This window comes from Mercenaria mercenaria, chromosome 16, assembly GCF_021730395.1.
Source record: "Mercenaria mercenaria strain notata chromosome 16, MADL_Memer_1, whole genome shotgun sequence".
NCBI lineage: Eukaryota > Metazoa > Mollusca > Bivalvia > Venerida > Veneridae > Mercenaria > Mercenaria mercenaria.
This window is the reverse complement of record NC_069376.1, coordinates 60,157,896-60,185,259: the sequence shown is the minus strand read 5'-3', so window position 1 is coordinate 60,185,259 and position 27,364 is coordinate 60,157,896. Positions and strand designations below refer to the sequence as shown.

General features: G+C 37.0%; 1 protein-coding gene across 1 annotated transcript; it reads left to right on the top strand.

Annotated features, from left to right (window-relative positions):
* The first annotated feature begins 158 nt into the window (after nt 1–158).
* On the top strand, nt 159–27,364 carry LOC123540308 (NAD(P) transhydrogenase, mitochondrial-like). Its single transcript, XM_045325216.2, has 16 exons — nt 159–308; nt 6,102–6,747; nt 7,120–7,307; nt 8,274–8,438; nt 12,306–12,510; nt 13,066–13,133; nt 13,739–13,967; nt 14,563–14,793; nt 15,391–15,570; nt 16,353–16,460; nt 17,467–17,712; nt 18,449–18,637; nt 19,072–19,223; nt 20,366–20,636; nt 21,638–21,849; nt 26,779–27,364. The coding sequence occupies exons 2-16, from the start codon at nt 6,129–6,131 to the stop codon at nt 26,929–26,931; spliced, it is 3,216 nt and encodes a 1,071-aa protein (XP_045181151.2). The 5' UTR covers nt 159–308; nt 6,102–6,128; the 3' UTR covers nt 26,932–27,364.

The following is a 27,364-nucleotide window of genomic DNA, read 5'->3' as shown; positions in this document are numbered from 1 at the left end:
TAATTAAAAGAAGTACGATGGTTTAACATCAGCTACATATGAATTTGATATATACTCGTATCAAAACTTAAAAATTACTGCTTTGTATATATATTTTGAACAAGATTTAAAAAAAAATGTGAACAATTATCATATGCACCCCTTCCATAAAATAAAACCATCCACTTTCTGAATGACGTCGGTTTTATTCGCGCGCTGATTGGCTAATTGCTACCTTTCTCTTACGGCGGCCATCGTTTCCGTGGCAAGACCTTGAACAAAATCAGGGTTGGCTGTATTTTAGCCGAATGTGGCTGTAGTTCGATACAGTAAGTTATTTGTCTGTATTGTTTCGATTTATAATGATTTGTTTCTTTAATAGACGTTTGCATTAAGGATGTCGTTTATCAAATGAATTGCTGTCGGCAAATATCTTTTCGTTTCACCCGACGTTTGTCAACACAGCTGACCTTCATTTTTAGTCTACTGTAGTGTAGGGTATTTAGACAGTTGAGTATGCTAAGTTTCACGAGAAGTATATCGAGCAGTATATGGACCAACGTGCCAGTACTAAACCTTCGCAAATGCTTGATGCATCACACAAAAAATACTCGTGCAGTTTTTTTATGTCATCAAGTGTCAAAATCACTCCGCTGGATAGGCGACATGCAGAATAGTGTTCTTCTGCAAGATTTTCTTGGTCTGCTTGCTGCTGGTACACTAACAGTCACCAATTGTTACAGCTGGTGGGTCTTACAAGCATCAGTCTGACATGCAAACGATCCAGTCTAAGGGATGCAAACGAATAGGAGAGACGGAGTACCATGCCCTTTTGCTATTTTAAGCAAACATATTTTTCCTGTGTAAAACAAGCTCTGGCCACTAAGTTGGACAGAACACACTTAAGCATTACAGAAATTTGTTTATGGAATACTGAATTGTCAGTGAAGTCCACAGGGCCACCAGTGGAAATTCTCTGTAAAAATACGCTATTTTTTGGCTGTTAGAATACAAATACTATTTAATCCATATAAAAACTACTTTAATTTATAAAAGAAAAACATTTCATTTAAATATGTTGTTGTATCAGAAAGAATAAATAAGTATATGTACAAATCATTTACTTGTCATATTTGTGCCAAGAGGAATGTGCACTCAGTCATAGGGTTGGATACCGGTTCCCGGTATCGGTACAATACCGAATGATCACTTCGAAAAGTACCGGTATATACCGTTTCGTAAAAGAACCGGTACCGATTTCGGTATTTCCATAAAAGTAAAAACAAAATTCTTACAAAATCTGCGGCAAAATAAAGCAGAAATTTAAGCAAATAGCGTAATAACGCGATCGACATTGTTTACTGTGATCAGAGTAACCTCCCTTGACATGGAGAGCCAACCGTGCGAATAGTTTCGTATGCTAAATATTACCTGAAATACTTCTTTCCCCGTCGTTTTAAACAACGTAAACCAATACTTAATTTCAAAATATACAACACTATTTTTCTTTGTAGTTTTCTTTTAAAACCAATGAAAAAAAATGATGTAAATAAAAAATTACGAGACTAAGCTGTTACCTACGTAAACAAATAATCGGTTTTCGCGAACCATTAGAAATAATGTTATTGTTGGAATGTTGGTTGTTTAAAGTGTTTTGAAGGTTATTGTTCAATTAAAATGTGTTGCAAAGTGTTTCACTTTAAAAACATTACCAGTCAACCTACTCGAAGATTATCATGAGTGAGAATGAGTCCGACTTGTTAGAGGGGTAATTTGAAAGCTAATAAGTGTTCAGTTTAACAGTTCTAGACAGTACTGAGGTTTAAAAGCATTAATACAGTGAGTGTTTTCATAGATTTAAATTGCATTGCGAGCGAGGTATCTGCTCTAGATTTTTATTTTGGAAAACTAGTCTTTAAGATATGTTTACTTTTTACTCTTTCATAATCTGATACATAAAACATTCCATTAACAAATATAAAATGTTCATATATCACAGCAAATTTTCATGTATATCTACTTACATAGGTGTATATAATACTAAGCATATCATTGCTTATGTAATGTACTACAAAGCATGGTATCGGTATCGTTAAAAATACCGTATCGTTTCGTTGGTATCGGTATCGGACCGCTTCGTCCTTAACGATATCCAACCCTACTCAGTCACATGGCTAGAGGTTCGTAGTACAAAGAGGTTGGCTGCATTTGATAATAAAAGTATCCATGTGTAATGCCAGAAACAGTTGGGGACAAAGAGCAAGGCTATTGTGTGCAGCAAAGTAAAGCAGTGCATTTTATTTTATGGTATAAACTGGTAAAGTACTGAAAATTATCTGAGAGATACTTCTCTATATCACACACTGTGCCAACTTATTTCAGTTATTAATCAGTATATAATAAATGGGTGCTGGATTTATTTTTGGGTCCTGGACTGTCTATAAATGTTTTTTATAATGTGTATCATTGTTATTGACAAAACAATGCGCTGAATGCATATGGGTTAAACAAGCCAATCAGTCTGACTATTTAAGTACATCTCCAATTAACGCTACACTTTGGATCTGAAGACCTGCTATTAATAGACTAGTTCTGACGACCCTTCCGCTAACCAATCAGAGCCTTGCTTTCAATATTTTGGAAGTGAAAGTAGAAGTTTAAAAAATCTGTATTAGGCCTGGGTTTTTCATGTTTATTTTGACAACCACATCATGACTGCATCCTCATGTTTTGAGAGGTATCATATGGCATGCTATGAACTTGGTTACGTAAGTGGAGAATATGTGTCAGCCGGTTAGCTCAATCGGTAGAGCAGTCGCCCTGTAGGCGAGGGGTCCCCGGTTCGAGCCCCAGACTGACTGCACATTTTTTCTCACCATGTGACATTTGACGCTCAGGGCTCCAGATAAGATGCGTATTAGCGTAAATTACGCTTTGAAATAATGCATATACGCATGTCTGCTAAATTTTTAGCGTATAAAAACGTACATGAAATTACAGAAACGCATGCAATGACTTTTTACTAGCGTAAACAAAATCTGAATCGTCTGGATGCTTTACATAACAGAGCACGATCGGCATTCATTCTGCCACATTGAACGTACACAGGCATTGATTGGTACTCTATAAACTTAGGTTAAACTATATTATACACTCAATTCGTGCGTAAATCAAATTGTTGGGAATTGATATTGATGGTAAGGTACATGTAGTGTATTTTAAAGCGGTGTCGATTTACAATATCAACTTCCGGTGTAGAGTAAACAACAACATGTCTCTTTCAAAGAATGAAAGTGAACAAACGTGCTATGCATTCTTTAAATCAACAAAAAATGATTCCCAGAACATTGTTAAAGGTATATTGAATAATCTATTGGATTTGGCAGTGAGTGTGAAGCTAAAGCAAACCAATGGAGAAAAAGAAGCAAAAACTTGAATGCTGAATTGAAACTGAACTGCAAACAAATTCATGGGTGTTACACCCAATAAATATGTTATAAAACTCATTTCTGTTTTTTTTCTCATTTAAAAATTTTCAGGAGTAAAAATACTCTAGTCAGTTTCAGATTTTACCATTTTACTCATTTGCAAGAATTATGATGAGTAAAAGCTCATAGGCCCAAAAAATTATCTGGAGCCCTGGACGCTGCTTTGATTGTTCAGCCAAATGCTTGTTGAAAGAAGTCATCTGATTTGTTCAAATGAAAATAAATTTGGGAAAATAAAAATAGCAATGTCGGAAATCCAAATATAAGATGAATGTGAATAGGTCATCCTCAGATCTTCATTTAGAAGATCAAATACTTTAGTCAGATTGACAAGCCAATTTCAGTCCATATCAAACTGGTTTGATGTCTTTTCCCATGTAACAATGTTTAGTTCAAAGTGTTTGAATATCTTTTCAAAAAAACCTATATCTGTCCCTCTACTGTTACTGTAGTATGAAAAAGGGAAATAAAACTAGAAGGCATTAATAACATTTCCGAATTTGTTGAATTTTGAAATATTGAGAAGTGTTAAATTGGTTATGTATGTCACTCCAAATATTGTCATTCTCGCATACCAGAGGTCTACCGTGGTTCCCCGGATGAACCTCTGGCACATTTCGCCGATATTTATGGTTTGGTTACATTACAGGTAAAACGTATCAGCCAATCAGCGTCGTTTCGCCACAAATCGTAGCGAACCAATCAAAATCGTCCGTGAAAAGCGTGACCGCGTCCTTTCCATATTATCGAGGGAATACGATGTCCATTTACGACGAATATTATTATTTCTTGATGTAAATCTCTTAACGTCGAATTACAGGAATAAATCTTTATTTATCGCAATCATGGAATACAGCCTTTATCCATCGTTAGCAAGTATCTTGTTTACATATTTTTTGAAAGTTTCAATTCGGAGTTCCAAATAATGGCGAACAATGATTGGCTGAAACCACTCCCGATAGTTATTACGAGTGCGCATGCTCACCAAGTAAACGATAGAAATAAATCAGAGGTTCGTCTCGGGATTTTGACGAACCTCTGATGGATGAGAATGAATATTGTAAACATTTTATTATTTTCCCTGTTTCTTGGGGGTCTTTCCTCTTTATTTCATTCAAGATAGCTTTCAATTTTAGTAAAAAAAAAAAAATCCGGTACAATATTAAATTTTGTGTTTTTCAAATAATTATTTAAAAGAGTTTTTCATGTAACTAGATACTTATTACTTAATTTTATGTAATATGTATAGTTAAACATGCTGTCTTTTCTTGGTTGCTTTAATCCACTGAATTAAATGCAAACAAAACAAAACAATAATTCTATTCATTTTATCTTCAAAAGTTGATGGCCACTAGATTCATGTCCTCAAAACAGACATTGGAAATTGTATCCCCACAAAATTAAATGTCATAGCAAAAAAATTATCAATGCTCCAAGCTATGAGATCATTTTAATTTGTTCTACCGGGTTACTTCATTCGAAAAATGTGTGACTAGTATGACCTAAGTTTTGTTTTAAATAATTATTTTTTTAAAAAATTGCTAAGTTTCATTTCATACAGTTATAGATACAAGTTATTCTGAATGGCGATGAAACAAGTAAAAATCTTGGACGAAGATTAAATTCTAAAGATATTTAAATGAAAATGTATGATATATTAAATTAAACTTACCATTGTGTTAAAACGTTTAAGTCCATTAATATTTACCATTACTGTACAATAGAGCCAAATGAACACTCAGAGAACTAAAGGTTTAAGTTGAATTATAACAGTGGAAAAGTACAAGGTCGTTAAATAGGTCTTGTACATTAAGGACTTTGACTAGAATAGATAATGTTGCATCCCCAAGTATCATGCATGGGCCTTTAAAAATATAGGTCAAGTTTGATAATTTCTGCTTTGCACTTGGCCTTCCCCAAAATTGTGCCCTTGGAAACTAGACACAAAGGAATTTTTTTAGGAAAATGTGTCATTTGCAAACTTTCAAGTAGCAATATTCTTAAATTTAAAAACAGTCAATGGTCCTTAACAGTGGGCATACGTGGGTTATGATGTAGAGATTATATAAAGTTAAAGCAGGTATCTTGGTGGATGGGTGAAAATAACTGATGTTAAACTTGACTGAATGACTCTTAAGGCCCAGTTCAAGATTTTAAAAAATAATAAAACAATTTGAAATCTTGTTTCCTTAAACTTTAGTCTGCTGACGGCAAGTGATTCTGCACTGTTCGCTATTCAGTCATTCAGTAGTAATTTTCAGTGAACACCCCTTCAAATGATAAATGGTACTGCCCAAATTGAATGATGGATTGGTCCATTTTAGAGATTAAGCAGGATAAAGGTTAAATTATCAGTATACATATATTTTATAAAGTTAGTAGATGTTGCTTTAAAAATTTTTTTTGAAGTATCTATTGCACTTCTAATCAAATAGGATTTGCTGTTATGAAGTGACAGCAACACATTCATTAGATGGACAGTAAATGATCTATAGCTGTTTTGCATGCCCATTTTGAAAAAAAAAAACTATTTTGGAATAATGACTTTCATTTGGGTACCTGGGTAAATACTTACACCTTCCATGGTTCCACTGAACATATTGATGTATCCTTTGTGTGATTTTATCATTTCAGGTTGAAGTGACAACCCGCTAGACAGCCATGTTGCCCAGGTTACATTCGGTGGCCATCTTGGCTGACCTCGGCTGTCATATACAGAAGCTTTCTGTCCGCTGCAGTCGTGGCTTCAAGAATGCTCCCCGGAATTTCTGCCAGAAGGCGGAGGAAAAAGTTGTTGCCGGCACCCCATACGAGAAAATGACAGTTGGTATACCCAAAGAAATGTTTCCCAATGAAAGAAGGGTAGCCATTTCTCCTACAGCTGTGCAAGTGCTTGTAAAGAAAGGATTCAATGTTAATATAGAGGAAGGCGCTGGAGTTGAGTCTAAATTTACAAATGACGAATTCGCTGCATCTGGGGCAGCCATTAAAAAAAGGGACGAAATATTTCATTCTGATATAGTATTAAAAGTTAGGCCTCCATTGGAAACTGAAGTTCCCTTATTCAAGGAAAATGGTATCTTAATTAGTTTTCTCTACCCACAGCAAAATGCTGACCTTGTAAAACTGATAAATGATAGAAAGGTTACCTCATTTGCAATGGACAAAGTGCCAAGAATATCAAGAGCTCAAGTTTTTGATGCACTATCATCAATGGCAAATATTTCTGGATACAAAGCAGTGATAGAGGCAGCAAATAATTATGGGAGATTCTTCAGTGGTAAGTCAAGTAACTGCAGGCCTGTTTGTTGCTTCTAAACAGATTTTATGGAAATTCAGATTTGAAAGGAATGAAGTTTTATAATATTATTGTAATGGTTTCCATTGGTTGCAAGTTGGAAGTGTTGAGTTTTGAGGCTGTCTTGAATCTTAAGAATCTGAGTACAAATAAAGTGAAAACAAAAGTTATGACCAAAATAGTTTCAAAAAATGCAGTAAATTAATACTTTACTTTATTAATAGACTAGGAGCCTGAGGCAGTTCCCTTTATCACCAGGTCTTGCAACAGTATCAACATGCAACCATTTAAAAACGTTAAATTTCCGGTATGAATTCTGTTACTAAGGTTACCAGTAGAGTTTGTATATTTCAGGTCAGATAACAGCTGCAGGGAAAGTACCACCTGCAAAGATTTTCATCATAGGTGGTGGTGTAGCTGGCCTTGCTGCTGCCGGAGCAGCCAAGAACCTCGGCGCGATCACTAGGTTGTATGATGTGAGACCTGCAGTGAAAGAACAAGCCGAATCACTGGGAGCTGAATTCTTAGAAGTCTCTGTCAAGGTATATATGCTCAGTGTACATTTTAATCTTTCGTTAGAGAACTGTATACAACTTTAGCCCTGGTTTAGACTTTTCTAAACATAAGAAAAGAACAGCCTACATTTTTCAGTCTTTCTTAGTGTACTCTGATTTTTGTTTGAAGCAGATGTGAAATATCTTCAAAGGGAATGAATTGTTTGAATGATTTAAAACTTTTCTTCATCAGGTTAGCTTAATAGGTTATTGAAAGAGCATTAGGCTGTGAATCAAGAGAATGTTGTAGGAAACTTCAGGGCAAAGCAATGAACTCTGTGACAGTGTTTTAACTTTGCGGCAGGGTAATTTTCGCTGTGACGGTGTTCAAACTTTGGGGTGGAGTATTAATGTTCGCTGTGACATTGTTTAAACTTTGTGGCAGGGTAATTTTCGCTGTGACGGTGTTCAAACTCTGGGGCGGAGTAATGTTCGCTGTGACAGTGTTCAAACTTTGGGGTGGAGTATTAATGTTCGCTGTGACATTGTTTAAACTTTGCGGCAGGGTAATTTTCGCTGTGACGGTGTTCAAACTCTGGGGCGGAGTAATGTTCGCTGTGACAGTGTTCAAACTTCGGGGTGGAGTATTAATGTTCGCTGTGACATTGTTTAACTTTAGCAGTAATTTTCGCTGTGATGATGTCAACTTGGCGGAAATGTTCGTGTGACAGTGTTCAAACTCTGGGGCGGAGCACTGCTTTTTATGACAATTGTCAGTCTCCGGGGCAGAGCAATGTTCTCTGTGACAATGTCCAAGCTCGGGGCAGAGCAATGTTCTCTGTGACAATGTCCAAGCTCGAGGCAGAGCAATGTTCTCTGTGACAATGTCCAAGCTCGGGGCAGAGCAGTGTTCTCTGACTGCCACAACACAACTGACTTACTTTTAAGAAACCCCACCTCAAATTAAACTAATTATTCAAACTGTGACACTGAATGTTACTATGTGTATACTAGGAATCTGGTGCTGCAGCAGGTGGATATGCCAAAGATATCAAAGAAATGTCTACAGAGTTCCAGGACGCAGTGAAGAATCTGTACGCCAAACAATGTAAGGAGGTGGACGTAGTCATCACCACTGCCCTTATACCTGGCAAGAAAGCCCCAATACTCATTACAAAGGTAGGCTTAAGTGATTCTACTTAAGTGACAGTTTTTAGCCCACCATCATCAGATGGTGGGCTATTAAAATCACTCTGCGTCCGTGGTCCGTCCGTCCGTCATTCCGTCCGTCCGTCCGTTAACAATTTCTCGTTATCGCATCTCCTCAGAAACTACTGGGGGGATTTTGACCAAACTTTGTCAGAATGATGTATTGGTACCCTAGTTGTGTCCCCCTGAAAATCAGACTGGTTCAACAATTTATGAGTGAGTTATGGCCCTTTGTTTATTTCTATATTTTACATAGATTTATATAGGGAAAAGCTTTGAAAACCTTCTTGTCCAAAACCACAGAGCCTAGGGCTTTGATATTTGGTTTGAAGCATCATCTAGTGGTCCTCTACAAAGATGATTCAAATTATTTCTCTAGGGTCAAATATGGCCCCGCCCTGGGGGTCACATGGTTTATATAGACTTATATAGGGAAAAACTTTGAATAACCTCTTGTCCGTCCGTTAACAATTTCTCGTTATCGCATCTCCTCAGAAACTACTGGGGGGATTTTGACCAAACTTTGTCAGAATGATGTATTGGTACCCTAGTTGTGTCCCCCTGAAAATCAGACTGGTTCAACAATTTATGAGTGAGTTATGGCCCTTTGTTTATTTCTATATTTTACATAGATTTATATAGGGAAAAACTTTGAAAACCTTCTTGTCCAAAACCACAGAGCCTAGGGCTTTGATATTTGGTTTGAAGCATCATCTAGTGGTCCTCTACAAAGATGATTCAAATTATTTCTCTAGGGTCAAATATGGCCCCGCCCTGGGGGTCACATGGTTTATATAGACTTATATAGGGAAAAACTTTGAATAACCTCTTGTCCAAAACCACAGGGCCTAGGGCTTTGATATTTTGTATGTGACATCATCTAGTGGTCTTCAACTAAAATTGTTCAAATTATACCCCTAGGGTCAAATGTGGCCCCGCCCTGGGGGTCATATGTGGTTTACATAGACATATAAGGAAAAACTTTGAAAATCTTCTTGTCCAAACCACAAAGCCTAGGGCTTTGATACTTGTAATGTAGCTCATCTAGTGGTTCTCTACCAAGTTAGTTCAAATTATCCCCCTAGGGTCAAAAATGGCCACGCCCTGGTGGTCACATGGTTCATATAGACTTATATAGGGAAAAGCTTTTAAAATGTTCTTGTCTCTTGTCAATAACTACAACATTCAAATTTGGACCACATATATATTTTTGAGTGGCAAGATGAACCTTGACATGAGTTGACCTTGATTTTGACCTAGTGACCTACTTTCACATTTCTGTAGCTACAGCTTTCAAATTTGGACCACATGTATATTTTTGAGTGGCAAGATGAACCTTGACATGAGTTGACCTTGATTTTGACCTAGTGACCTACTTTCACATTTCTGTAGCTACAGCCTTCAAATTTGGACCACATGCATAGTTTTGTGCACTGGAAAAAAACTTTGACCTTGATTTTGACCTAGTGACCTACTTTCACATTTTTGAAGGTACAGGCGTCAAATTTGGACCATATGCATAGTTCCGTGTTTCAAAATGAAATTTGACATTGATTTTGACCAAGTGACCTACTTTCACATTTCTCAAGCTACAGCCTTCAAATTTGGACCACATGCATAGTTTTATGTACCGAAAAAAACTTTGACCTTCACATTGACCTAGTGACCTACTTTCACATTTTTGAAGGTACAGGCTTCAAATTTGGACCACATGCATAGTTTTGTATTCCAAAATAAAATTTGACCTTGATTTTGACCTAGTGACCTACTTTTACATTTCTCAAGCTACAGCCTTCAAATTTGGACCACATGCATAGTTTTGTGTACCGAAATGAACTTTGACCTTTACATTGACCTAGTGACCTATTTTCACATTTTTGAAGGTACAGGCTTCAAATTTGGACCACATGCATAGTTTTGTATTCCGAAATAGAATTTGATCTTGATTTTGACCTAGTGACCTACTTTTACATTTCTCAAGCTACAGCCTTCAGATTTGGACCACTTGCATAGTTTTGTGTACCGAAATGAACTTTGACCTTAAGATTGACCTAGTGACCTACTTTCACATTTCTGTAGCTACAGGCTTCAAATTTAGACCACATGCATAGGATTGTGTACCGAAACAAACTTTGACCTTGACATTGACCTAGTGACCTACTTTCACATTTCTCAAGCTACAGCTTTCGAATTTGGACAACATGCACAGTTGTGTAGGGAAATGAAATTTGACCTTGAGCTAGTCAGTAAGTCTTGAAATTTGGAACACTCAAAAATGGCACATTGGTGGGCGCCAAGATCACTCTGTGATCTCTTGTTAGAAGAAAAGCTTACAATACACCTGCAATTTCCAAAAGATTGTTGGATAATTTTTAGCTCGACTATCTAAAGAATAGCGGAACTATTGGACTCACCCATGCGTCGGCGTCCGCGTCCCGATTTGGTTAAGGTTTTGTATGTAAGCTGGTATCTCAGTAACCACTTGTGGGAATGAATTGAAACTTCACACACTTATTCACTGTGATAAACTGACCTACATTGCACAGGTTCCATAACTCTGTTTTGCTTTTTGACAAAATTATGCCCCCTTTTCGACTTAGAAATTCTTAGTTAAGGTTTTGTATGTAAGCTTGTATCTCAGTAACCACTTGTGGGAATGGATTGAAACTTCACACACTTGTTCACTGTGATAAACTAACCTATACTGCACAGGTTCCATAACTCTGTTTTGCTTTTTGACAAAATTATGCCCCCTTTTCGACTTAGAAATTCTTGGTTAAGGTTTTGTATGTAAGCTGGTATCTCAGTACCCACTAATGGGAATGGATTGAAACTTAACACACTTGTTCACTGTGATAAACTGACCTATATTGCACAGGTTCCATAATTCTGTTTTGCTTTTTGACAAAATTATGCCCCCTTTTTGACTTAGAAATTCTTGGTTAAGGTTTTGTATGTAAGCTGGTATCTCAGTACCCACTAACGGGAATGGATTGAAACTTCACACACTTGTTCACTGTGATAAACTGACCTACATTACACAGGTTCCATAACTCTGTTTTGCTTTTTTACAAAATTATGCCCCTTTTTCGACTTAGAAATTCTTGGTTAAGGTTTTGTATGTAAGCTGGTATCTCAGTACCCACTAATGGGAATGGATTGAAACTTCACACACTTCTTTACTGTCATGATCTGACATGCACTGTGTAGGTCCCATAACTCTACTTTGCATTTTTTTTTCAAAATTATGCCCCTTTTTCAACTTAGCAGTTTTTGGTTAAGTTTTTCTATGTATGCTTGTATTTCAGTATCCACTTATGGAAATGGATTGAAACTTCACACACTTGATCATTTTATGAGCTGATAAGCATTATGAAGGTTCCATAACCCTTTCTCCCATTTTTACAAAATTATGCCCCTTTTTCGACTTCTGTATTCATTCAATTGACAAGGCTGTTGAATATTCGAGCGTTGCTGTCCTCCGACAGCTCTTGTTCTTAGTAGACTTCAGCCTGTCCTGCTCTTATAAAAACTTTGATATATACTATTGGCTATATTGAAAGAAAACCTTTGAATGCCTGTGATACTGTTGCAAAGATGTGACACTGAATTAGGATATAAAGTATACCGGTATATTCAACTTTCCTCCAGTCAGCATAATAGGGCCTATGTATTTGGCTTTTTGGTAAGGTGTTTCAGTAAATAAAATGTGTTGATTTGTTATGTGAAATCTAGAGATAGCTTTGTTTATTGAGGTCTAGAATACCTGAAATAATAAAATTTATGTAATGTAATCTTATTGTGTTTGATGTCTATTGGTTAAATATATATGTTTAGGAAATGATAGAATCCATGAAGCCAGGATCTGTTGTTGTGGATTTGGCAGCTGAAGCTGGTGGCAACATCGAGACAATACATCCGGGTGAAAAGTACAAATACAATGACGTGACACATATAGGATATACAGATCTGCCTAGTCGATTACCTACTCAATCCAGTACCTTGTATGGGAACAACATTACCAAACTTCTCCTCTCAATGGGTATGCACTTTGTTGTTTTGTCTATCTTAAACAGTTTTAGACTCGGCTGTTGAATTCTTAATTTGAGGAAGCCATCCAGCTGGCTTACAGAAGGTCACTGGTTCTGCCCAGGTGCCCACCTTGATGAAATAATGCTGGGATTGGCCCCTGGGGCCTTCCTGCACCATCAAAGCTAGGATGTTGCCATATGACCTATTATTGTGTTGGTGCGACATTAAACCCAACTAAAACAACACATACAGTTTCAGACGATACAGTTAGAAATTGAATTGAATTGTTAAATGTAAGGAGGTTGTCGATCTAGCTTGTGAAACATTAGTGGTTCTACTTTTAATGGTTGTCCTTGTCAAGGTTTAAATACCGGTAGATATAAACAGACATAAACACACTTTTATGATACTGCATATTGCACTGACTGTACTGAATGAAAGTTTGTGAAATAATTTGCAGAAATTATGAAAGTTAAAAACAACCTATTCTGATATGTTGATCTGCTGTTCTTCAAAAGCTGTTTAAAGGTTTCAGCTGATAATTTTTTTGTGTTTGTTTCTACAGGTGAGAAGAATCATTTTAACATTAATCTTGAAGATGAAGTTGTAAGGGGCAGTATTGTTACACAAAATGTAAGTCACTTATGATCAATATTACTTGGTTACATGTAATTCTCTACGCTTGAATATTTGAAGTGATTAAATTTGTGTCACTTTTCCGTTGCAAAATATTTTTGAACATAGAATGCCATTCAGAAAGTTTGTGGAAAGACAAGGTGACCTGGAACCACTTGACCCTTTGTATGTTCCAGCTGTTGTGGGGTCTTAATTAGAGCTAGGGTCTTTCTCTACCCAAGTCAACATATAATGACCTAAAATAAGTCCATGTGGCTTAAAACCCATGAAACAAATAAAGCTTGTAGGAGGTTCTACCCAGGTGCTCTGCAGTGACAGTAACAATACCTGAAGGAGCCTGCCATTTAAAAACTGGGGAGTTACCTTTACATTTCACTTTCAAACAAAACAGGAGTATCATGTTGAAGAAAGGTTGGAAAAAAGTGGATCATGATGAATAGCTCTTTTCAACTGATTTAGCCTACACATTAGCATCTAACTCAAGGTAATGAGCAAAGACTTGAGGGTTAGAAGCTTGTTCTATGAGACAAAGATATTGAGGTTTGCTTATATGACGTACAGTATAAAGAAGCTTCTGATATTACATTCTTATATCAATACAGGGTGAGATCCTTCCTCCAGCACCTCCACCGCAGCTTGATGCTGCTGTAGAAGCCAAGCCAAAAGCCGTCGGTGTTCCATCTCCCCCTCCAGTTGACCCTAAAACAAAAACATTTAATACTGCAATGAGGTACACCGCAGGACTGGGAACAATGCTTGCTCTTGGATCTGTTTCACCTAACCCAGCATTCACTACCATGGTAACAACATTTGGTCTAGCTGGAATCACAGGTAAATCGTTTGTGTGGTGTATATAATGTATGATCATTATTCCCTCATTATGTCAATCAAAGAACTTCACAATCAAATGGAAGAAACAGTGTTTTTGTATATTGAAATCCATGAACACAAGCCATGTCCTTGAAGTAGCAGCTTTTGCAGAAAACTTGATATTTAATGGCAGCTGAATGATTTTATATTTGAAGAGACTGTGGCCACTTTTATTTTGCTTTCCAAAGGGACTATGTTCCAGATTTATGTCAAAGAAAATTCAGATGAAAAGGAAACACTGACTATAACGAAGTGAAAGCAATTGGATCAGAGGAGTTTGGCAATATTTATTTTAAAAATCACTGAGAATGTATAATATATAAAAACAAATCTTTTATCCTGTTAGTCTTTTCAGAAAAAGGAAATGCTTTCTAAATTTCTTTAATAGTCTTTTTTTTCACAAAAGACAGTAATCAGCACAAGACTTTAATGAGCTTTTAAATTAATACTTTTAATATATGCTTTTAATTGCAAAAAAAACCAACATCTATGTACATTATAAAATGACATTCTATTTATTTGGTTATGTAGATTTTATCATTGCCTTGTCTTTCAGGTTACTACACTGTATGGAATGTAACACCAGCTCTACATTCGCCTCTAATGTCAGTGACAAACGCGATCTCCGGTATCACAGCTGTCGGTGGTATGTTGTTGATGAGTAAGGGATACACGCCAACAAATACAATAGAAAGTCTGGCAGCTGTAGCTTGCTTTATCTCGAGTATCAATATTGGAGGAGGGTTTACTGTAACACAGAGAATGTTGGACATGTTCAGAAGACCAGGTAACCTAAATGTTGGTCACGTAAAAAAATAATGCAGATTTCTGAGTAAATTGGCCGTTGCTTTACCGTTACTTTTGATTTTCATGGATGACTGGTTTTCTGTTTTACGTGGTTCAATCATTTATGAAATTTAATTATAATGAACAAATTTATTTCCTCTCATTTTCATCTTTAAATTTGAAGTCCACATATTCATGTCTCTTTATAAAGACCTTTTGAAATTTGTGGCAATAATTTAATGATTTTATAGCATCTGACACTTAACGTTGTAATAAAAGTTACATGATGTGAATTTTAGAAGTCAGTTCTAGCACCGGGCAATACAGAAAAAAGTACATATTGCCTGGTCTGGCAAATAAGGTGCATGCCAGCATAAAAGTCAGGGACAGAAATGACCACAATATGAATAATTTCTGTAATCATGGTATTAATAAAAAGTAATACTTCATGAACTTTCAAATCAACAGGAACACAAGATAAACAGTCCTTTGACTGGATGGAATTGTTATTCTGCACTAAGAAAGAGATTGAACATTTGACAGTAAAATTTGCATGTTTGGAGTACATGAAGTATTCATCATGTTGGTTCTCTTACAGATGATCCCCCAGAGTACAACTACTTCTATGCCTTGCCAGGTCTAGGGATGCTTGGAGGGTATGGTGCCCTGGCTGCATCAGGATCCTACCCAGACATACATCAGATGACATACTTCGCAGCCTCTTTGTGCTGTGTTGGTGCTCTGACTGGACTGTCCTCTCAGACAACCTGCAGATTAGGTATGATCAGCATCACCTAGTTACTGTGTTACCAAACATTTTAATTCTTAAACTTAATCAAGACTTTGAATTACAAATACAGTCATTTTTCACTGCCATTGTTACTTAGCACATATTGTAATGAAACATTGCATGAATGTGCATTCAAAAATTTTACGACTATTCAGCAAAGATTCAGTAATATTAATGTGCAAAAAAAAATGGAAATTAAATATTTACCTTTCTTAAGTCGGCTTCAGACTGATCAGCCGCTTAGCTCAATAGGGAAAACACAGATCTACGGATCTCGGGGGTTGTGAGTTTGATCCCCGGGCTGGGCGTATGTTCTCCTGACGATTTGATAAAAGACATTGCGTCTGAAATATTCGTCCTCCACCTCTGATTCATGTGGGGAAGATGGCAGCTACTTGCGGAGAACAGGTTTGTACTGGTACAGAATCCAGCAACACTGGTTAGTTTAACTGATCGCCATTAGATAACTGAAATACTGTTGAAAAACGGCGTTAAACCCAAAACAAAACTAAATGGGGAAAAAAGACAAACAGTATTTCATTTCTTAAATTAGAATACAGAACAGTTGATTGTTTTGCCCAGGTGCTTGCCAAATGACTATTGTAATTACCAGACCAAACCTGAGGTTTTCCTCTGCTGTATGACACTTGAAAGATAATATTTGACTCAAACACTTGTCAAAAAAATACTTCCCGACACAATGCAGTGTATTCAGAGATGATTTGAGTATTGAGGGTTCCACTATCAATATGACATTGATTCTTTTACAGGTAATGCCCTTGGAATGATCGGAGTATCGTCAGGTCTTGCAGCTACAGTGGGTCTCCTTGCACCAACTCCAGAATCCTTCGCTCAGATGGCAGCTTGTGTAGGCACAGGTAATTATATATATACAGCACAAGTAAAAAAAAGTCTGCAGCAATTCTGAACTTCTTCCTTGTGCGCATTTAAAGTATTTTTAGTCTTCTCTTTCATAATTATTTCCATGGATGCAAATATATTTAAAAGAAATTCATTAAAAAATTCTTGTACTGTTAAATCATAATTATTTGTTGGGGATTAATTTTCATGGATTTCAAGGTCGCTTTAATCCACGGAAAATAGAAAGCTAACAAATCAAATTTATCATATCTTTAAAATTTGAAATACTCAAATGCAGATCCCTAAGAAGTTGCAGTTTTGACCTAAAACCTAAAACTTTATGCCAGCCAATAATTTCAGTGTTCTACAGGGTAAAAACTAACTACCCTGTACATGTTAATGTAGAAAATCTGTATGTATAGTTGTAAGGGTCTGTTTACTATTGATAAAATTAATGTTGTCACTAGCAGCATGTATATCTACACTTTTAAATCTGTTAATTATAATTTTACAGCTGAATGTTTATGGCTCTATTATGTAAATAACATCCAGTGTTTATAATTTTGACAATTTCGACACTTACTCAAATAAAGAATATAATGGTCTACCATTACAAATGTAAAGCCACACCCTCTCTATTATTATGTCTCCCACACCACTGTGGTGGGAGACATATTGATTTACTTCTGTGTGTGTGTTTCCCGTCCGTCTGTCTGTCACAAATCTTGTCCACGCTCTAAGTCGAACAGTTCTCGTCCGATCTTCACCAAACTTGAACAAAATTTGTTTGCCAATAAGTCCTCAGCCAAGTTCGATAAATAGCGAAATCGGCCCAGGCACTTCGGAATTATGGCCCTTGAATTACTGAAAATACTGATGCCAGTGATACAGGTCTTGGTGCATGGGTCACTAAGATACATACTGGAGAAGATATGCCAATCTAGATGATTAGGCAGTTGTGGGAGACATGCCTTTTTCTCAAAAGCAGCTCTAGTGTAATATAATGTTATCCATTTTCCTCAGGTGGATTGATCGGTGTTATTGGAGGTAAGAAGGTTGAAGTGACCGACCTTCCTCAGATGGTAGCGTTGTTCCACAGTCTTGTAGGTGCTGCTGCTGTAGTCACCTGTATCGCTAACTTCATGTACGAGAACCCACATTTCGCCACTGACCCAGCTGCCAATGTGATGAAGACAGCCCTTTTCTTGGGAACTTACATCGGTGGTGTGACCTTCACAGGGTCTTTGGTAGCCTTTGGCAAACTTCAAGGTAAATTGTAACATTTTTTAAGGAAATGAAGAATTCTTTGCTAAAATACAACTTTAATTCTACACTTGTTTCACTCATTAAGTTCTCAGGTATAGATCTATACCTGTTTAAAGAACTAAGATATCGAAAAAAAAAACAGGGTAAACAAATTTCATTTTAATATCAACATGTTGATTGATGCAAAATTTCAGAGTATCATTCCAAAGTAAGAATAAAAAAGTGAGAAAAAAAATGAAGAAAATGGCACTGATAAATTCATTTTAGAATATACTATGTCTATTTTCTTTTCTAAAATTTCCTATTAAAATGGTTTGTGTGCTATAAATTAGATTGCTTACATTTTGGTAAAAGCCAGTGGCTATATCAGTGTAACTATGTAAGTTATATGTTTCCAATTGAAAAACAAGTTCAGGACAGTTACTGAATTATTTTTAAAAGATGACTAAGAGTCAAGCATATCTTTATTCCTATGTTTCCTTCACTATAACTTTAATCATTGCCACAGTTATGTAATGTCCTGCTATATGTTAGTTGATATATCTTCAGGGAACTTTCAGCTCATTACTTATTGAATTATTGTTAAAAGATTTCTTTTAGAACCCTTTATAGTCTTGTGTGTCTTTAACATAACTTTAATATTTTCCAAAGCATCGTATTTTGCTATTGTTCTAGTATTCATAGCAGAACTATACAGATAGAGAGGTAATTTACATATGTATATTATTACTTACTTCAGGAACATTGAAATCAAACCCACTCCTTATGCCTGGTAGGCACGCTCTCAATGGAGGAATGTTGTTAGCTAACATTGGAGCATACGGCTATTTCATGATGGACAATGCTTATGCTAGCGGCCTGGCAATGCTGGGTACTACCACAACTTTGTCAAGTGTTATGGGAGTTACTCTTACAATGGCTATTGGAGGTAAGCTTGTTCTTATATGCAGTAGTAATTCTTTGTGCCAGAGTCAGGATTTGAACCTACATTGATGCGGCAGCCGCACCTTGCATGATCAAAATCAAAACACTTGATCAACTGTGGTAAAGTGAAAGCTCCTAAAAAAGTTTCAGAGGTTTTCCTGACAAACAGGATCTTCGTTGTGTCTAAAGACTTATGTACATTAATAACAACACTAATTTAAATGTGAGCAGACAGTTCACAGTTTTGAATATAAAAAGTTTGAGCAAGGATTCTAGCATGCATTAATATACCAACAGGTCCGAGCAGATATAAAAAAAAACCGTAGCTACTGCTGCTGACCGGAAGAAAGTCCAATTTTATGAAGATTCAAGGGTCTTTAATACATTATGTTGCAAGTTAGTTAAGAAGCTGCTTTCAGATAATGTGTTGTTTTTCAGGTGCTGACATGCCCGTGGTTATCACTGTATTGAACAGCTACTCAGGATGGGCACTGTGTGCAGAAGGTTTCATGTTGAACAACAATCTCATGACAATTGTTGGAGCTATGATTGGATCATCAGGAGCCATCCTCTCATACATCATGTGCAAGGTACACCGAACTATCCTCTCTCATACATCATGTGCAAGGTACACCAAAGTATCCTCTCATACATCATGTGCAAGGTACACCAAACTATCCTCTCATACATCATGTGCAAGGTACACCAAAGTATCCTTTCTCCTACATCATGTGCAAGGTACACCAGACTATCCTCTCTCGTACATCATGTGAAAGGTACACCAAACTATCCTGTCTCGTACATCATGTGCAAGGTACACCAAACTATCCTGTCTCGTACATCATGTGCAAGGTACACCAAACTATCCTGTCTCGTACATCATGTGCAAGGTACACCAAACTATCCTCTCGTACATCATGTGCAAGGTACACCAAACTATCCTCTCTCGTACATCATGTGCAAGGTACACCAAACTATCCTCTCTCGTACATCATGTGCAAGGTACACCAAACTATCCTCTCTCGTACATCATGTGCAAGGTACACCAAACTATCCTCTCTCGTACATCATGTGCAAGGTACACCAAAGTATCCTCTCTCGTACATCATGTGCAAGGTACACCAAAGTATCCTCTCTCGTACATCATGTGCAAGGTACACCAAAGTATCCTCTCCCGTACATCATGTGAAAGGTACACCAAAGTATCCTCTCTCGTACATCGTGTGAAAGGTACACCAAAGTATCCTCTCTCGTACGTCATGTGCAAGGTACACCAAAGTACCCTCTCTCGTACGTCATGTGCAAGGTACACCAAACTATCCTCTCTTGTACGTCATGTGCAAGGTACACCAAACTATCCTCTCTCGTACGTCATGTGCAAGGTACACCAAACTATCCTCTCCTCTTATAAGAAGGTTTGTGGTTCTACTCGGTGTGGGAGGGGGGAAGGGTACCTGCATATGTCAGTAATAATTCGCAGTGAAGCATCTACTGTCTTGGTTCATCGTCATAGGCTTGGAAGTCACCATATGATTTAAATTGTGTCTGTGTGACTTGAAACACCAACAAAGAAAACAAACTGCCCTAATGGGTACCCAAATCAGTCATACTCTTTGGACATATATTTCATGTTCAAGGAAGTTGTTTTCTCACTTGTAGAAGTAAATAGTTTTGACATAAAACCTACCACTAGTGAGTAGTGTCACTGTATCTGTATTTGTTTCTATTACAGGCAATGAACAGATCTCTGACTAACGTGATCTTGGGTGGTGCTAACATCGGTACCAAGTCTCATGCCGGTGGTAAACCAATGGAGATTACTGGTACCCATACAGAATGTGATATTCCCATTTGCACTGAATACATTGCCAATGCTAAGAACATCATTATTGTGCCGGGATACGGTCTCTGTGTTGCTAAAGCACAGTACCCAATAGCTGAAATGGTTGATTTCTTGAGGAGCAAGGGCAAGAATGTCAGATTTGGAATTCACCCTGTAGCAGGTATGGGTTGTTTCATCCTTAAAATTCATTAGGTCAAGCAAAATATTAACAAGGTCACAAGTTTGATCCTTGTGAAGAGGTATAATTGTTCTCTATAAAATCTGGCCACCAGAAGACAAAACATCAGATGTCAGTTAACAAGTCTAATTATGTCTCCCCATTGTTTTTGCCCTGTCCAAGTGTCCGTCCGTCTGTCACACTTCACTTCCGATCAATAACTGGAAAACCATTTGACCTAGAATCTTGAAAATTCATAGGGTGGCAGGGTCATGGAGTAGACGATCCTTATTGTTTTTAGGGTCACCCCATCAAAGGTCAAGGTCGCAGGGGCCTGAACATGTAAAACAACCATTTCCAATCAATAACTTGAGAACCACTTGACCCAGAATGTTGAAACTTAATAGGATGATTGGACACGCAGAGTAGATGACCCCTAATGATTTTGGGGTCACTTGGTCAAAGGTCAAGGTCACAGGGGCCTGAACATGGAAAACCATATCCAATTCATAACTTGAGAACCACTAGGCCCAAAATGTTGAAACTTAGTGGGATGATTACACATGCCAGGTAGATGATCTCTGTTGCATCCAACCATCAGTGTCTCTTTGACTTTCACTCCTGTCCCCTATTGACTTCTTGCATATAGGACTATGTATTGGGGGAGACATGCGCTTATTTACAAAAGCATCTTCTAGTTAATATGACAAAGTTGTCTAGCTTATGTCGAATGTTGTCTTTTGCAAGTTAGCGATAGAAAAAAATCTTACAGCTTAGATTTATTTTCCTTGGTGATTGCTCACATACCTCACAGTAACCAGGTTTCTGGGTTGTTGTTTTTTTTCGCTTGCAGCATTTTTGTAAGAATATTTTTTAGACTTCAGAGTGTAGAAAAAGTTCATTTTGGTCGAATATGTAAGATAACAAAAATTGTAGTGAAAGTTATTAATGTATTAAAAAAAATTGTTAGAACTAGTTTTGTTAATGAACCTTCTTGTTGCCAGGACGTATGCCTGGTCAGTTGAACGTGCTGTTGGCTGAAGCTGGTGTACCATACGATGTTGTACTTGAAATGGATGAGCTAAATGATGACTTCCCAGACACAGACCTTGTACTGGTTATCGGAGCTAACGATACAGTTAACTCGGCTGCGGAGGAAGATCCCAACTCAATCATTGCTGGTATGCCGGTCCTTAGAGTATGGCTTTCAAAACAGGTGAGATATTTAATTAAAAATAGATGATATTTGCAATGTGAATTTTAATATTGACAGACATGCAATGATAACTGAACCACCTTAACCAAGGGACTTACTGTTTCCCCCCTGCATGAAGTTCATGAAAATACAGTTCTAATACAGCTTTACTTCAGAATGACAGGCAAATAATTGAAGGTCCTTCTTTTTTTCTTCACAGTTTCATGTATTAGCTCTTTTTTATTCATTTAATCTACTTGCAGTGTATTTCAAAGATTTTTAAATACACCTTAATAAATACATTACACTGTAGAAACAAAATCTTGCATCACAGAATTATATGAAAGCAACACTATTTTTAAGATGTGTGGTTCTAATTCTAAACGAATTGTCAAGTTTTGATCCTTCAAAATAAACTGAAACTAAAGGTCACAGTCTGCTCTTCGCTAGTAAAAAGTAGTGTTCTAGTAAAGATGCAAGATGCAGAGACTTAATTCAATGTCACATGTTTGTTAATTTGAAATGTTCAGTCCAAAACAGTTACCTCGACCTAGCAAAAGGCTTTATTAATGATTTATTTCAACAAAGACCAATCAATATGTACACATAACATTGATGTACAAATATACATATTTTGTCTTAAAAAACGTCTTTTTAACAACACGAAACTTCATTTCCCAACCTACCAACCAAAGTTGACCCAATATTTTGATATGTCGACTCTTGCCTTCGTCCGAACGAAATCTAGATATCAAGATTTGTCTGTATTTTTAGCTCGCCTGTCACGAAGTGACAAGGTGAGCTATTGTGATCGCTTGATGTCCGTCGTGCGTAGTGCGTCATCCGGCAACAATTTCTAAAAAAATCATCTTGAAAACCACTGGGCAGAATTACACCAAACTTCACAGGAATGATCCTTGGGTGGCCCCCTTTCAAAATTGTTCAAAGAATTGAATTCCATGCAGAACTCTGGTTGCCATGGAAACTGAAAGGAAAAACATTAAAAATCTTCTTGTCCAAAACCACAGGGCCTAGGGCTTTGATGTCTGGTGTGTAGCATCATCTAGAGGTCCTCTACCAAAATTGATCAAATTATCCCCCTAGGGTCAATATGGCCCTGCCCCGGGGAAAAATACTTAAAAAATCATCTGATCCTGTTTCAGAGACTGTTTAATTATAATTACCTGATGACCCCAAGTAATATGATGTCACTTGACTGTGACCTTGACCTACTTTCTTGTTTTTAGCTCACCTGTCACATAGTGACAAGGTGAGCTTTTGTGATCACCCTTCGTCCGTTGTCAGTCCGTCCGTCCATCCGTCAACAATTTCTTGTCTGCACGGTAGTGGTTTCATTTATGATTTTATTTTAACCAAACTTGCACACAACTTGTATCACCATAAGATCATGGTTCCTTTCTTGAACTGGCCAGATCCCATAATGGGTTCCAGAGTTATGGCCCCTGAAAGGACCAAAATTAGCTATTTTGACCTTGCCTGCACAATAGCAATTTTATTTATGATTTGATTTTTACCAAACTGGCACACAACTTGTATCACCATAAGATCTTGGTTCCTTTCTTGAACTGGCCAGATTCCATTATGGGCTCCAGAGTCATGGCCCCTGAAAGGGCCAAAATTAGCTATTTTGACCTTGTCTGCACAATAGCAGCTTTATTTATGATTTAATTTTAACCAAACTTGCACACAACTTGTATCACCATAAGATCTCGGTTCCTTTCTTGAACTCGCGAGATTCCTTTATGGATTCCAGAGTGATGGCCCCTGAAAGGGCCAGAATTAGCTATTTTGACCTTTGATGCACAATACCAGTTTCATTTATGATTTGAAATTAATCAAACTTGCACACAACTTGTGTCACTATAAGATCTCGGTTCCTTTCTTGAACCGGCAAGATCCCATAATGGGTTCCAGAGTTATGGCCCCTGAAAGGGCCAAAATTAGCTATTTTGACCTTGTCTGCACAATAGCAGCTTCATTTATGATTTGATTTTAACCAAACTTGCACACCACTTGTATCACCACAAGATCTTGCTTCCTTTCTTCAACTGGCCAGATTCCATCATAGGTTCCAGAGTTATGGCCCCTTGAAGGTCCAAAATTAGCTATTTTGGCTTTTGCAGCCATATAGAGACGTCATTTATGGTTTTATTCAATACAAACTTCCAAAATACCTTCAGCAACAATAAGTCTTGGATTCCATGACAAATCAGATCCAATCATAGGTTCCAGAGTTATTTCGTATCTGATTACTTCCCCTGATTGTAATCAAAATGGATTTATATCAGTAAGTACTTACAGAACTTATTTGAAATTTCATTATTGTTATTAGTTGGACTGAGACAATCAGGGTAGATAACAATGGACTGATTTTATGTCAAATTACCATAACCAGGGCTCCGGAAATTTTGATAACTCAATCGGTCCGAAACGAAAATCCTGACATCGGCGCTACCCCACCCACCGCATTCCCAATATTACATATTTTGTAAAACGTGATAGAGTAAAGAAATAAGCATGTCATGCATTAAAACTGAGTTACCGGTCACCGCGTGTTTCCATACAATGAAGACAGTTATTCAGTGTTATGTGTGATCGTTACTTTGTTTAAATTTCGATGTTTTTCCGAGAAAATACTTGTAAGGATAAAAATTACTGAGGCATTGACACCGTGTGCGTAACTAGTCTAAAAGCCAACGCACGTGACCGGTACCGTATACACGGCAGATACTTTGTGATGCAATCTGACTAAAGTACTTGATCTTCTAAACGAAGATCTGAGAACGACCCATTCACATTCGTCTTCTGTATATTTTGGATTTCCATTATTGCTTTTTTTATGTTATCCAATCAGACGACTTGTTCGATTGTCAAAGGATAAGAAAAATATGCGGTTATTCCAGGACTCGAACCCGGGACCCCTCGTTTACAAAGCAAGTGGCCTACCGACTGAGCTAACCGGCTATCTGATACATTACGACATAAGAATTGTAAATATCAAAAGTCAATGCTACATGTAGATTTGCAAGATGTTGTAAGCTAGGCTCTGAATGGCTAGCGAAAGAGCCGTCAGAACGAGGCAATGAATAGGTCGTTTTCAGATCCTATGCGTAGCGTAATATAGGAGATGTACTTTAGTCAGATTGCTTTGTGATGTTTCCTCATTCTTTGACGGAATTCTATAAAATACAATGCGTCAAAGTGAATTACACGACACATATTCTCTGCTAAACAGTCTCAGTATTTTAAGAATACTCTGCCGCGGACCGAATGTGTACGTTATATGAACGCTGAGATCGAATTTCCCGCATGTATAGTACCAAAAGGTTACGCGTGTTGGCCACGGATATTTCATTTCACTTATGTTGTACTTCAGTAAGCAACTACATTTTTATAAAGTTATATGTTCTCTTCTGATGTAAACAAAATTTCATTTTGAAACGTTTTTTAAAAGACCGATTTGATAAACAGCGCCACTCCGGTTTTCTTTATCATTCGTGTTTGCCAGTCCATTTTTTTTCTTTTTCTTTTTTGCACAGTCAGGTTGCAAAGACGATTTTCTGCACTTGTTTCAACTGGAGCCCAAACAAATGAATCTTGTAATTTTTTCAAATCAAGTAATTATAAAAAATATTTTGATCGGTTTTCCGTGTGATGTCTCATTAAATCAAAGACCTATAATGTACAATTATAGCTCTTTGATTAAATGCAGTGACCATTTGTTTTTTACCGTGATCAAACATAGCCTTTTGAAATAAACCATCCGTCGGATTCTAAATAAAAGAAGTGGATCCCCGTCGAAATGATTTGGATCCAGTCAGACATATTTGGAAACCAGTCAAAAATGTTTAATACATTGCAGTCGGCTGTCTGCAAACATTAAAGGATGTGCCGCGCGAGCACTGATAGCGTCAAGCTAATTACGGACCGATTATCAAGGTGACAATCAGACCGTTTGACACGTTTATTGATTATCTGAGGGTGCGACCAACAATTTCCTGCTTGGCAGTAGATGGTGTATTGATATATCAGACCGAAATTTATACTTTTCTCCATTTTTACGGGACCGATTTTTTTCGTTTTTTTCACTTCATGAATCGGTCTGAAAAGTCAAAAATCGGTCCAAAACCGACAAACCGGCAAATTTCCGAAGCCCTGAGTCCATAACTAATGAAGATACTGATCTGAAATTTCATTTATGTCAACAGATTTATTTGGCAGATCCTTCTTTTGTCCACTTACAATATTTTTTTTTAATTACTTCCCTTTTACGTTACTATAAATAGCTTATTTTTAGTAACATTTTTTATTACTGGCCTTAGGGAAAACACGAGACCAGTTTTCTGTGGTACAACATGGATGGTACCTCCAATTTTTAGGTGTATTTTAACATATCTATACCTTGTAAGAGTTTTTTTTTCTTTTTGGTTAAATTTCTTCCCTTTGATGTTCCTGTCCTTTGGACTTAGATATTTTTTCTGAGGACCTTCTTGTCCTCAAGTGCAATGATAACAGGTGAGCGATATAGGGCCATCATGGCCCTCTTGTTTAAGATACAGCCTTGAAATTTTGATGACATACACAGTTTTGCACACAAATCGTAAAACTGAATTTCATTGACCATGAATGTGACCTACTAACTTTCTTAATATTTTATCATCAGTTTGACATTTGAAACATGTAGCTCATATTACTCAGGCGAGCAATCTAGGGTCATCATGACCCTCATGTTACAAAAAGGGTTGTATCCAAGAACTTCCCAACCTACTGAGCCTTTGGAGACGGGGGTTTTTGGAGGGGAAACAAAGATATTTTTACGGTTAATCTTCCTTAGATTTTTTCCTGTTATTAAAGCATAATAACTATATGTACAATATAAGATATACTAATGTCATATAATGGAGATGCCTTATGGATGTTATGTTACAGGTTGTTGTAATGAAGAGATCTCTGGGAGTGGGATATGCTGCCGTTGACAACCCAATCTTCTTTAAAGAGAACACAAACATGTTGCTAGGAGACGCCAAGAAGACATGTGATGCTCTCTTTACCAGTGTGAGACAACACTATGGAGATGTTTAGAAAATTAAAATTAACCATCAGTGAAGAATCTATGTGAATGTTTTTTTGTGTGTAAAAAACAAACTGAAATGAAATTGGTAATAATGGCCAAGACCAATAGCAGAAGAATGTGATTATAGAAGATGTATGCTTAAACTTTAATGCATGAATGCTTAAACAGTAGTATAACATTTACATTTGAACAAAATTGAAGAAAGACTACTGTGTTATTTCTATTGAAAGACTTTTTTTCGGCAGTATTTTTGTAACATTTCATGTATATTTGCTAGACATATGATAGTGCTTTGTTTAAAACATGATGTAGAATTTTTATCTAGAAAATTAGATGACGAGGCCGTGCCTTCATCTGCTGAATATAATAAGTATGAAAATTAAATTAATAATTGTTCTTAGTGCGAAATTAATCTTTATCTTAGACTTTATCCTTTCATTT